Below are 13763 nucleotides of genomic sequence, written 5' to 3'. Positions count from 1 at the left end.
AATAATATTTAGTTTCTTTACACAGTAGCTCTGACATATAGAATATAGTAGCCATATGTCTTTCTTTTTTTTAAACACACGAATCTCTATCATTAGAATCTACCAGGTGTAGCTTGAGTCATCAGTATCCACCCACAAACATTTCAACCAGTTACAAACTGACGTGCTTGAACGGGAACAAACATGTCACGTGTAAAGGTTTTGCTGTCTGCATCTCCCACACAGGCACATCTTCCACTCGTGTGTGCCGGGAAAGCACGGCACGCAGGCACCCCTGGTATGGAAACCTTGAAATTAACGACATAGCAAGTTCATGACGAGGAAGCTGGCTCATACCTTTGGACTGCTGCGTTCGGAATTTTCTGTCAATGCTTGATTTGTGAAGAACAAATTGATTTTATACTTAACTTGTATTAAAAACCAAAGAGTACAATTCCTAGGAAAACAATTACTCTTTCAACTGCAGTTTATTGAATCTTTGAGATATGATTGAGTGTAGTCTGGGCATACTATTCTACTTCAGTGTGTTGTGGTGCCAGAAACAATGTTTTTCAGATCTCCCAGTCAAAACAGTCAGGGATGTTATTTGAAATGTACGGCTCCATAAATTAGAATAGTCTCTGATCCTACAAAAAAAAAAGTCACATCCACTTTTAACAAATGAGAATAAAACATAAAGGCTACTCAAAGACATGCATCATCTTAAAATGTAATAAAGTGATCATCTTTGCGAAAGGGGTTGGATGTGTTTTTGAAATGTTGACAGCTGAATAGATATGAGTTATGATTATAGACAGATACCCAGCACTTTGAAATGAAATCCTTTTAGTGTCAGGCCAGCACTTCAAATTGCAGTTGCATCAGAGCATTGCAATTTAAAGGTTTCTAGTTTGACCGAATCACGCAATAAAAGTATGTCATTTGTTAACATTCGATGACATGGAGTTGTTTTTTTTGTATAATCTGCCATGACTTTGATCAATGGTGGCTTTTGTATTTAGCTCTGCAAGTTAAATTAATAGCAGCATGATCACCTCTGACACTCTTGACTACAAGAATGGTGATCTCAATGCAGTTTAGCCTATCTGAGGGACTGTGCACAAAGTACTTGGGTGGAGACAGGGCAGAACATTATGTTTTTAAAAAAAAAAGCAAGGCCCTCGTCAGTGTTATCAATATTTTCTTTGGATTCTCCCCTTGGCTAAGAGAAAAACTGCAACACTCTCCCCTCAACATACAATGAAGTAATATTGAACTGGTAAAATTAATTTGGCCATTAATACAATAGTTTAAGATGTGTACCCTAATTTAAATCTTAGTATCTTAATGAAATAATTATTTTCACATAGCCACAAAATCACATAATATAGAAGCGGAATTAGCAGTTGCCAAAATTATGGAAAAAATAACAAAACAATGCATCCTTTTTACTGAATAATTAAAAATAATTAGTCATTGTTCAGTGGAAACTTATTTAGCTTACCTTAGAGATTTGGGGCCATTTAGATAGCCCTCCACTTAAAAATTAAAAAAATTCAATTAAAAACTCTCAATGTTTAAAATAGATTGTGGCATAATCTCATATATAAAAAAAAACACAATATCCAGTATGAAGTTAAATGCAGCAAAACACACAAACAAAACTAAATGTCACCAAAGCCTTTATAGTCTAAAGATATGTTTATTATAATATTTTTAAATTGTAGCCTAATCAAGATCAGGACTGATACTTTCAATTTCTGCAGATCTTGATAAAAACCTGCCTAATAAGTAGGCTATATACTGTATTTTTATGTTTGTATACTGTAAAAAAAAAAAAATCTGTTTTACCTTTTTGGGAATAATAAGTAATACTGTTGTTTCTTCAGTGCTGAAGCCAGTAATAATCTTCTCTAAATCACCTGAGCAGTGTTTCATGGGAAATAACAGCCAAGACTTTCCAGAATAAAAGCGCTGCCTTGGTTATGTGTAATGGTGGATATCATTTGATGTGTCTATCACCGTGTTCTGTTCCGTTGGCTGTGGTGCGATGCTTCATATTATTTGCCACCAGCTGTAGCACAGTACTCTACTGCCCTTTCCCTTTACTTTCACTTAAACACCGGCATCCTGCTCATCTGAGGGTTGTGTCTGCTGGGCACGCCATCTGCTGGGCGAAGGAAACTGAAGTCCCAGAGACTCCTTATATTTTGAAATGCAGACAGGCTACTGGTTACGTACAATAGTGAACATTTATAATGATGGATTCCTATATATCCGTCTGTTCAATTAGGACATCATGTATTTATACACAAATAGTGGATTGCATTTTAGGACAAGCAGGGCACACAGAATAAAATCAAGTGTTTTTGTGGTACTTAATCCCTGTGTTAAGTGTTCAGCGCTCTCTGGCCTGTTTTTCATCACACTCACAGTATACACCAAACCTGCTAATGTGTGATAAATGACAAAAAGCCAGAAGCAAAGCATGCCCTTGCACCAAGTGTGTGTTGCTGCAAGGGTACGCTTATGAAATATCAGCCAAAAGGAAAACAAGGCTTCTGATGTTTGCTGACTGAATCAGTCAGATTGCTTGCAGGCCCTGTCACCTCATCACCAACACCAGCCTTGTTCAACTCAACGCAGATCGCAGAGCTCCAACACCAAGCTCTGCAGAATACAGCGAGGGAGCTACAGCAGCGTGCTGTTGAAAAGAGACTCACATGGCACGGAGGAAAATGAACATAAATCAGCTGCTAACATGGTTTTTGAGGCATAAAAAGACATCATGTCTCAGATTCTGTCACTTCTTGTCTTGGCCTCCATATTGTGTTTTGTATGTGAGGAGCTTTGCTGCCACCATGTGACAGCTGAGACTCCCTGCAGAAGTCAATTTAAATCATATTTACTGGAGAATTTTGCATGTCAGGCGTGTTGCTGAAGTGACAGTTGCATTTGCCCATTCATATCTATTACCTGCATACTTACTGTTTGTTTTCAATGGAAGTGCTGATATTGACCAAATAAAACTAAGCTGATATTCTTTAGGTAAAAATGGCTCTAGATAAATAAAGTAAACACACACACACACACATTTCTGGGAATACATTTTGGTTTAGTGTGGCTTACACAACAGATGGTAGGGGAATCCATTGCTTTTTGTGTGATGCAGCTTTTTTAGCACACTCATTTATTAAAAAATTAAATAAAAAAAGTCCATCCTAGATTTCAACACAGCATCTTCTCAAAGATAAAAACTCTGATTTTAGCATGCCACTGATATAGACCATATGTGGCAGGCTTAAGCCACAAATATTTAACCTCAACCCTTTTCAGTATAGACAGTCTGTTTGTATTATAAACTCAAAAATATATAGCATATAAGAAACCTGAAGACCATGATGTCTACATCACATCTGATTCTGTCTGTATCATTAGTGTACAGTGTTCTTTATAGAGAATAGTATACAGTAACAAAATGTGTAAGCATTTCCATGCACAATTTGACATGTCCAAAAAATATAAATCTGCATTTGGTTTCAGTGAAATCGACAAAATTGCACAATGTCTTTGGAAAAATGTGAAACAACTAAAAAGTTACAATTATTAAGTTTATTTGAGCAAGTCAACATTCTCATCTTAGTTTTTTTCGATTGCTAAACGACAGTGGGCATAACTGGAGTCACATGTGCAAAACTCAAACTACAGTCTCCACAGCAGCAGTTCATGTGGACCAAACTCTAGTTCGTTTTTCATTGCTTGAACACAGTTTTCAAAACTCTACACACTTATCCCATGACTTTAACCACAACGTGCACAACACTGTAGATTTACAGCACTTTGTTCAAATGCTAACACACTGCTGTCAAAACTGTAAACCACACATTCAAAACAGAATAGATTTCAGTCTGGTGCCTATCAAACACTGCTGATTGCAATTTTACCTGAAAGCCTAAGCAAGTGTCTTATTTTAGACTAGTTAGTGAACATATATGGTATTTATACAAAGAAAGCTCAGAAAGCCTTTTTTTTGTATACAAACACCAAATAAGAATGAAACTGATACACTGTACTGTTTGAGAGAAACAGGTAAAAGAGCAAAGATACCAATATGTCCTGGTAAGATGTCTGAGGGTATGTACACAGCTATAAAAAAAAGTGAAAAACACTATATCTTTACAATAGTAAAACTGCGTTCTTACTGTTTTTCAGAAAGTAATGGAGGTGAAAGCAATAGAAACACAACATTCATTTGTATTTAGAGATGATGCAGACATCCAATGTGATGAAGAAAACTTGCCACATGATGCTGGATTAGTCACACTATTCTTTGGTACTGTTATGTACCTTTAGTTTTTTTCTCCTCAGTGTGTTCTGAGTGACAGTGTGTGTTATCTCAGTGAGGCTTGTGCATAGTGTTTGGCTGCACTGAGCCTGTTTTGAGACGTATGTTAAGAGTTGTGTTGCTTTAAATGAGTTTTGCTGTTGTTAGTGCAGACTAGTTTGAGTTTTGCACACGTGACTCCAGTTGTGCCCACTGTCGTTTAGCAATCGGAAAAAACTATAATCACACCGACTTCAAACATCTTAAATACAAAACATTCCTTCAAATACAATTTGACCTTGCAATAATTTCCAAAATATCACTGAACTACATTACACACACACACTTTCAGACAAAAACAAAAACACTTGTTTACAAAGACTAACCGATGAGTCTGAATATTTTGAAGACAAGAAGTCATGAAGATTTTGATCCAAAGTACAGCATGAAAGTCAAGCAGGTTGTATTGAAGTTAAGAGTCATCTTTAAATGTATGCAGATAACAACTGAAATTTGAGGACAGGATGATCAAATAAGCAGTGCACAGTCTCACAGAATGGACATAGAGCATTTTGGAATCAAATCCTTCATACATTCACATTACAAGCACATGTATGTGTGTGCACACGCACACGTCATCCAAAATCCAAGATGTTTTCCTACATAAACTCTTTCTGTGAAGGGACTTACAGCACTTAGCCAAATGGCAGCTTATAATAAAGCCTCATAAAAATAGCTCCGTCTCTGTCAACAAAAGTAACATTTTAAGAGAACAAAAAGTCAATAAGCGGGCCTGCTGAGGCTGGTGCAAAACACACCTAACAGCCTCCACTCCCCCATACCAGAGAATAGTACGGTAGTTTCATGCTTTAACCTTGTGTTAAAGCCTAAGCGCAAACCAGATCCCCTAACTGTCTGGTTGGTAGATGGTGCTGTGTTAAGTGTTGGAGCCCATAGTGGGGTAGGGTTTGGGTGGGTTGGGGGGGGGGCCCTGCGGATCCATGCCTGTGTCTGTCCCGTCTCCTCCGGTCTTACGAGCTGATAAGGACATGCTTTAATCGTCTTTGCCCTTCCCTTTAGGCGTGCCTTCGTTCCACGCCACATAAACAAACAAAGCCAAAACCACATGCACAGCGAGCACTGCAACAATGGCTGCATAGAAGTAGCTGTCAGAGCTTGACATCTTCATGGAACCTGGGAAAAGGAAGGGGGGGGGGGGACCATTAACAGTGATGGCAAGCAGCTGCATTACAGTGCCAAAACGGTCTAGATAATTTTTCATGTGAGACTTAAGTCAGGATGCCTACATCTTTTATGGACTTATATACTATTCCTATTCGCTGGTGTGGAGTGAATTGCTGCCTAACCTAATCTTGTTGTGTGTAATAGGGCTGGGCGATATGGAGAAAATCAGATATCTCGATGTCGATATTATAGGGTTGACAATTGGTGCTTATAAAAAAATATCTTCACAATGAGATTTAAGATAAATAATCTTCAGTAATGTGGGTATAATGACTAAGTGGGTAAAAGGTAAAAATAATAGAAGAGCTAGAACAGTCTGGTAACACAGAAAATGACAGCACTTTACTGTAATGCAGCCTTTAAAACCAGGAAAAGACAACACTTAAGCCATTTACGATATTACGATTTCCAAAATCTAAGACGATATGTAGTCACATATCTCGATATAAATATAATATCGATATATTGCCTAGCCCTAGTGTCTAACATGCAATAACAAAGTATCTTATCTTAAAACTTGTAGGAGTAGGAATGGGATATGGTGATTATCTTGAGTTAAAATCAATTGTTTACCATCAGAGTTTTCTACACTGTTCTATACTGTGATATCTAACTGTTTACCACTCCCGCTGTATTATGTAATTGTGGGCAATATTAAAAACCATCGAGCAGGACTGCTTAATGTCAGACTTGGATTTGTACACAGTACAGATATGTAATGTTTATCTATGTATGATTTCTTAATTGAATGTCAAGAAAATGTACCGAATCACTACATATATTAATATTGCAATATATATAAAATTACGTTTAGTCCACGTAGCCTAAATAAGAACAATGGGCATCATTCCCCCTTATCTTCCTAAGTTCTTTCTTAAAATGTGTTCTTGAGAAAGGTCCTAAGAGCGCTTTCACACATGTAGCTCGGTAAACTCTGTGCGATTCGGGGGTGAAGTTGCAACATTGTTGCATTTTCATATGGTTCGGTTTGCGTTCACACTACTTTGTCAACTGCACCAAACATTTTAAACAAATGTCACGCGGCCAAAACAGTCGCTCGTCTATTGGACAGAATATCTGAGTCAAACTCGCTGACACTTCTGGTCTCAGAAATGAAAGAGCAACAACAAATGTAGAACGTCTTGGGTTTTCTGGTTTTGCTTTAGTGTTTCTAATATTTTAAAAGAAGGCGGACAGTATGAACAGCTGACTAGACAGCGAGAGAAGATGAGGACGAGCCCTGATGAGAGAGAGCGCTTATGATGTGCTGCTCAGGTGTGAAAAGCAACCTTAAAGTGCTCATATTATGCTTTTTGGCTCTGCCAATCCACATAAAAGGGCATGAGACTGGAGGGCTGTGTGCACACAGAAATTAAAAAGAAAAGTTGAGAGAATTAAGTCAACAACAAAAGTTTATGGGAATTGAAGTGTTTTTAAAAGACCATAACGCTTTGTAAAAGAATGAAACTAATTACTAAAAAGTATTAAATGATAAAAAAAAGATTTTTATTTCAATCCTATATTATACGACTGGGGAATTAAAGAAAATGCAACAACCAAGTATTTTTGCAAAAACACGGCAGCACTCAAATGAGCGTAAGTGTGCGTAGGTTTAGTTCTCATCTCCACGTAAATGGCATAAGTTGATTTTAAGAAGAAATATCTTCTTAAAAACGGTTGGTGAAGATTAAAGTCATCATTAGAAATAAAGTTAATAATGAACGCCACTGCTGGACCCGTTAGACAATACAGTTCTGCAAACTAATGCATTGTTTGTTTGAATGTTTTGAAGACAGTTTGTATCAACAATGAAAGGAAAATATTGCAAACCATTTCTTTGCCGATATTAGCTTTACACAAATATAAATATTAAAATGTTATTTTAAGAACAACAATCATATTGTAATATTGGACTTTAAACTCTCCAATGTCAATATCTCTCAGGTTTAAAAAAATATAAATCCAGTATGAGTCAGACTCTGGCTCCTATGCAAAGCTTTAAGCTAGAACAGGGGTGTCAAACTCATTTTAGTTCATGGGCCACATACCCCTAATTTGAGATAGATTGATAGATATGATAATATAAAGATACATGTGATAAATATAAATAAGATAAATGTGGTAAATGAAATAATAATAATAATAATAATAATAATAATAATAATAATAAGAAGAAGAAGAAGAAGAAGAAGAAGAAGAAGAAGAAGAAGAAGAAGAAGAAGAAGAAGAAGAAGAAGAAGAAGAAGAAGAAAAGAAGAAGAAGAAGAAGAATTTACTGAGTTATGGAAAAGGGGTATGATTAAATAAGTCTATACTTTTTCCTACTCCTTTTCAGACATGTCTATGTTGGCTAACGTTACTTATTGTTTATTGAATGTTTTGCTTATTTAACTTATTAGTACATTTCTTTGATGTTTTTGTTTGGTTTATTTTTGATATGTCGGAAATACATTTCTTAATTCATTCATTCAAGTGGGCCAGACCAGTAAACCACTCCAGAAAGATCAGAATCGTGATTTGCCACAGAGTTTCTTTGATTTGAATTGATTTTGGTGCTGCTTCTGCGTGCTGAGGTCATTGTAGGAACAAAAACAATGTTAGGGACCCTGGGGAGAGAGGGGTAACATTCCGAGAAAAAACTAGTAAAGTCGTAAATTTACGGAAAAAGAACTCAGATATTCTCTGAGATTAAAGTGGTAAATTTGGAATGGACCTTTTTCACAGCAGACATTTTGACTCGTCATAGCACAGCTGAAATTGATAACCTTAACGATGGCTCAATTCCATCAAGGGTCCCAGTAAGATATTTCAGTGAGTCAGCATGCACAATACCAGGGCCTCTCTGGAAGTGGAATGCAGCCAGCATTAAAAGGTGCTATAAGCGATGTTGGGTGACGTTACTTCTTGTTAACGTTCAAAGTATTTTCAAACAAAACGAAGACTAGCTCGCTCCTCCCTCCTCCTCCTCATCCTGTTCCCTCCCCTCTGTGCTTCAGCGCACTAACCCTTTTTTAAGTGGGTATATAGAAATCCTGGAGCTTTCTATAACGTAGACTACACCGGCTTTTATTGCCAGATTTCCTTCCTGCATTTTGCCTGTAAAACCGTGTCTGTGTTCTTCATATTCATGTAGAATTATAGTTTGCTCTTCTTATGTAAAATATGCGGCTCTGGTAGATGTTTGCGATTGGTCGTGGTCTCTTTTATGTGAACGCGCGCGCCGCTGGATTGGGAAACCCTGGGTTGACTTATCTAGTTGATAACCACTAGGCCTGTAGCAATGCGTCGATGTCAAAATTACGTTGACGTCAAATTTTTGCGTCGACGCTTCGCAACAGCTCGCCACACACACGGGAGACTGTCAGTACCCGATCCGTTCCACCTGCACAATCCGTTCTGCGCATGTGCAAGATGACACGTATGCCATGACGTAGGCGCAGATGATAATGCTGCGTTCATGTCACCTCGAAATAACAGGCACCGCCCCACTGGTTACGTTGTTTCTGCAGCTAGATTCAGTCTAAAATAACGTTAAGTCAAACTTAATGGGAAAAGCAGGCTACAGCTAAATTAAGACATTACAGTAATAACAATAAAGACAAGTATTGAGTGATTGTATTTTAAATGAGCACAAGTAAAGTAGAACTGACGTAACAGCTGTTATATATGTTAACGTTTATTTTCAAGTTTTATTTTGAGGGTCTTTTATATAGTTTACATGCTGTCTCAGCTAGCGGTTAGCCGAATTAGCTGTTAGCTAAACTAACGTTAGCTTAACTGTGGAGGCTAACGGCAGACCGCTGCAATCAGCTAGCGGTTAGCCAAATTAACCGTTAGCTAAACTAACGTTAGCTTCCCGGTGGAGGCTAACGGCAGACTGCTATAATCACCTAGCGGTCCGACGAATTAACCGTTAGCTAAACTAACGTTAGCTTCCCGGGGAGGCTAACGGCAGACCGCTATAATCACCTAGCGGTCCGCCGAATTAGCTATAAGTTAGCTAACGTTAGCTGGAGGCTAGCGTGTGAACATCTTGCGCATGCGCAGAACGGATCGTGCAGGTGGAAGCGGTGCCGTTATTCCAAGGTGGTGGTGGAATGAACGCAGCATTATCATCTGCGCCTACGTCATGGCATACGTGTCATCTTGCACATGCGCAGAACGGATTGTGCAGGTGGAACGGATCGGGTACTGACAGAGACCAAAACATTGCAGAATGGAGAAGGAAACAGCAACCTCCTCACATAATTCCCAACAAAGCCCCGCAAAAAGCCCCAATAAAAGAAAAAGTCCTAAAAGCTCGCCCTAAATCATCGAAGGTATGGGAATACTTCAGATTTAGTCCCAAAACGTAAAAGGTGTCGTTATTTGCGCCCTTTGCCAAATGGAGTTGGCATACCACACCAGCAATGTGGGAGCATCTGAAACGGAGGCACCCCATTGTCACTCGTGAAGGAGACAATAACAAGTAGTACTAACGTTGGCTAAATTAATTTCATGTTTGCGTAGTGTGTTGTGTAGCTTGAGCTCTGCGCACTTCGGTGGTGCTAGCTAACTATCTTAGCTCTCCGTGCAGTTTGTTCGTGCTAGGTTAGTAGCTAAAGTTAACGTTAGCTAGCTACTGGCGCATAGACAGCTTTGTTTAGCTAACGTTAGTTATCATCTAATGTTGGCTTGAATGGTAGCTAGCTTACGGCTGCAGAACACAGCTATCTATAGTAGCTAACGTTAGCTAACGTGAACGTTAGCTACTAACCTAGCACGAACACACATAGAGCTAGGATGCGTTTGTTAGCCTAGCACCACCAAAGAGTACAGCTGCTAGATCTAGCTAACGGTAGCAGATTGCAGTAGCTTTGTATAGGAGAGATTTATGTTGGGACTGTAAAACTGAAAACAGGAATTTTATATTGTGTTAAACACTCTCAGGAATGTCTATACTGTGCACTGCACGGTGTTTTTTTGCACTACAACTTATTAATTTTTTAGAGTTATGAGTTATTATTTTGTATAACAGTAAAATAATTGTATTATTTAATTTTGTGTAAAGCAGAAGATTTTTTGCTGTGCAAAACTGTTTAATAAAGTATATTATTAAGATTTTTTTGGTATTTATTTGAGATACATTATGGTTTTTATGAATCAAGCAACAGAAAAATAATCGTTAGATTAATCGTCCAATTAGTCGTTAGATTAGTCGACTAATCGATAAAATAATCGCCCGATTAATCGTTTAATAAATAATCGTTTACCCCCAGCCCTAATAACCACCGTCGTGACACAGCTTATGCGGGACCGCGGTTGTTAGGGTTAGTGAAGCCGGATAACTGAAAGAAATCCAGGGCGTTTTTTTTAACAGTATGTTCAAGGGACCGGCAGCCTGCGGATAGTGAGGAGATGTTTGCTGTATGTGACAAAAAATGCTGTAGCCTAAAAAAACGCGTGACATCGCTTAGAGTACCTTTAATGGTTTTGAATAACTTTTCCTACTATGACATGTCAACATGTCTGCCGTGAAAAAGGTCTATTGGAATTTATTACTTCTCTGCAATTTTCACACTTTGCAAAGTCATCCAGTGCGCCCGATTGGACCCTTTTTTTGGGGGCTGTTTCTGGCCCATGGGCCGTATGTTTGACACCCCTGACCTAGAACAAAGAATAAGACTTAAAACAAAGTGAACAGTTTGTGGTAGCATCCTCTTTTCATCTATTCTAAATAGGCCTAGGTGAAACAAAATAAACGTTTAAGGGCTGCACACACTAACAGGCTAGTGCTGGGAAACTTACCCTCAAAGAGGAACGCCTTTGTTGCAAAGTAGAGACCAATGGGCAGAGTGACCATCAGGATGGTGAAGAACAGCAGTGTCTTCAGGGCTGAAACCAGGGAGCTTTCATTTCTGCAGAGGAGTACAAGTTCATGAGTCAGCCGAGATAAAACGAGACAGTGACCTTACTGTTAAAAAGGAACAACGGGACTCGGACAAGCTTGACTACTGATGTGGTGATGATTCATGTTGGGTTCCAGGACTAGGCCACATCAAATAAAAGCTTGGTCAACTTTGGCACATGTTTTACAAAAAGCAGCACAAGGGGGGACGGGTTGTTTTGAGAACAGGCGTCACTCCACGGACAGAAAGGCTATTAAGCTAAGAAGCTAGCTAGCTAGCTTGCTATGGTAAGCTGTTCATTTAAAATAACTGATTGTTTTCTCACCCTCTGTAATAAGCCGGCGGTCCTGCGTCTGAAGCTGCTCTGACAGGTCCGTCCATTGCTGGGCTGATGGTGGCGAGGTAAAGGTAAAGGCGGAAAATATAAACAGATAATGTTAGCGTGTTGTCAGTCACTAACGAAATCCCTTCCTCTTCCGCATAGGATCATGGGACCGTCACATGACGCCAGTTAGTCTCGCGAGGCCTGGCTGATGCCTGCCCTGGTTCCTGTCCTGCAGAAACAAAAGGGTATTTTTGGGTGGGAAATGTTTTATTTCCGCAAAATATGGGACAAGCTATGTGTATCTCTAACTGTTTTTCTTGTTTCCTGTAAGGAGCATAAGCCTTGGGCGATAAGATAAGATATTTGATATTCTGTCTTGTTCAGCACTTTGGTCGACCTAAATACAATTTGACATTGACATAAGAGAAATGCAATTTGAATCATCTTGTCTGGACTATTTATTCAGAATATCTATTTAGTGCTTTAGGGCAGAGTTCTAGACTCTTATGGATTGATCACTGCATTTCCTTTTCCTATAAATGGTCTATATAAAACACATTTGTCCCCTAGATGAACATGTTTATGTAATATTTAAAACAATTGTCCATTCTTATCCTGACATCACTGTTATTTTTTTCCATTCCCATTACCAGGCTCTAACAATAGAAGCTAAGAGAGGATGGATCTAAACTTGTAAGTTTGTCGTTCAAGGATCATTTATGGCAGTCTTGTTTCATGGCGTGCTTGTTCACCCTACATTCCTAAATAATGCAACGCTGTAGACCCTTTCTCTTTTAATTGCAGATAAAACAGAGAGCCATTAAGTCCATTTTGGGTCGACTGTATACATTTGGTGCCGTGCGCTGGCTGTGTTTCTGGTTGAAGTCTCACTAAGTGTCAAGCCGTGACATTTCTGCTCCAGTTGGCTTTGTGTTCACCGGTCCACGCTCAGCAGATTCCCCAAAACACATTTGAAAAGACTCTCAATAGGGAACAAGCCACAACCACTAAGAATAATGCAGTGATGTGAGTTCAAAATAATAATTTTGCTTACTGTGGCAATGTCACTCCCAAGTAATTACGAAAAGCCTCATTGACTCTGGAGACACAGAGGATTGTCCTAGTGAATCATATTATTCTCAAATCTGTTGCTGGATGAACCACAGAGCAATTTTACTCTCTGTGGTCTCTCAGAGGGTACAGTGTTATCCCAAATTAGTTGACTTTACTAGAAATTCAACCATCTAAGGTTTTACACAAGGTGAAACATAAAAGGTCGAGTTGTATTTAGAATAGAACGGTAAGTTAATGCAGTAGAAAAATCAAGTTTACATTAGTAAAGTTTACATTAGTGGGGGGGTGGGGGTCAATACAGTGTCCCTCAATCCCTCCTTCTCTTACAGTGACCCACAGATCATGTGTGTACAGACCTGTATGTGACTTGTAACACTTAAAACCAACTTAAAAATACATATCGTTTTATTCATCTGTATGCAGATATCATGAGTACACATGTCACATGTCCTTGTAACTTTGTCTTTAATTGCTCTTGTATAGTTAAAAAAAAAGTATCTTATTGTTTTACTTCTCTATTTGGCTGTACTTTCTTCTATTTTTGTGCTGCTACAACACTCAAATCCTCCCTCTGGGGATCAATAAAGGCTTATCTTCATACCTCCAGGCACGGTTTATAATAGCAACAGGCCCAATACTGTATATTATACAGCAGTGTTTCTCAAATGGGAGTACACATACCCCTAGGCAAGGCAAGGCAAGGCAATTCTTATTTATATAGCACATCTCAGCAACAGTGCAATTCAAAGTGCTTTATAAAACATTAAAAGCAGTTAGATAATGAATACAAAATTAAAAACAGATAGAATACAGGACTATAATTCACAATGCAGTACAATGAATAAAAAAAAAGGCAACGTCAAAAAGATAGGTCTTCAGCCTTGATTTAAAAGAGCTGAGAGTTGTTGCGGACCTACAGTTATCTGGA

The 13763-nt window shown here is 38.6% G+C and overlaps 1 protein-coding gene and 1 long non-coding RNA gene across 2 annotated transcripts; one reads left to right on the top strand and one right to left on the bottom strand.

Annotated features, from left to right (window-relative positions):
- Positions 1-4879: 4879 nt before the first annotated feature.
- Positions 4880-11941, bottom strand: vma21 (vacuolar ATPase assembly factor VMA21). Its single transcript, XM_039813844.1, has 3 exons — positions 11762-11941; positions 11336-11445; positions 4880-5497 (listed from the first exon to the last, which is right to left on the bottom strand). Exons 1-3 carry the CDS (start codon positions 11815-11817, stop codon positions 5358-5360), a joined length of 306 nt encoding a protein of 101 aa, XP_039669778.1. The 5' UTR covers positions 11818-11941; the 3' UTR covers positions 4880-5357.
- On the top strand, positions 11919-12784 carry LOC120567052. Its single transcript, XR_005640512.1, has 3 exons — positions 11919-12016; positions 12415-12454; positions 12566-12784. It is a non-coding gene; the product is annotated as an uncharacterized LOC120567052 (long non-coding RNA).
- The last annotated feature ends 979 nt before the right edge of the window (positions 12785-13763 follow it).

This window comes from Perca fluviatilis, chromosome 10, assembly GCF_010015445.1.
Source record: "Perca fluviatilis chromosome 10, GENO_Pfluv_1.0, whole genome shotgun sequence".
Classification (NCBI taxonomy): Eukaryota; Metazoa; Chordata; class Actinopteri; order Perciformes; family Percidae; genus Perca; species Perca fluviatilis.
This window is presented reverse-complemented; position numbering and strand designations above follow the sequence as displayed.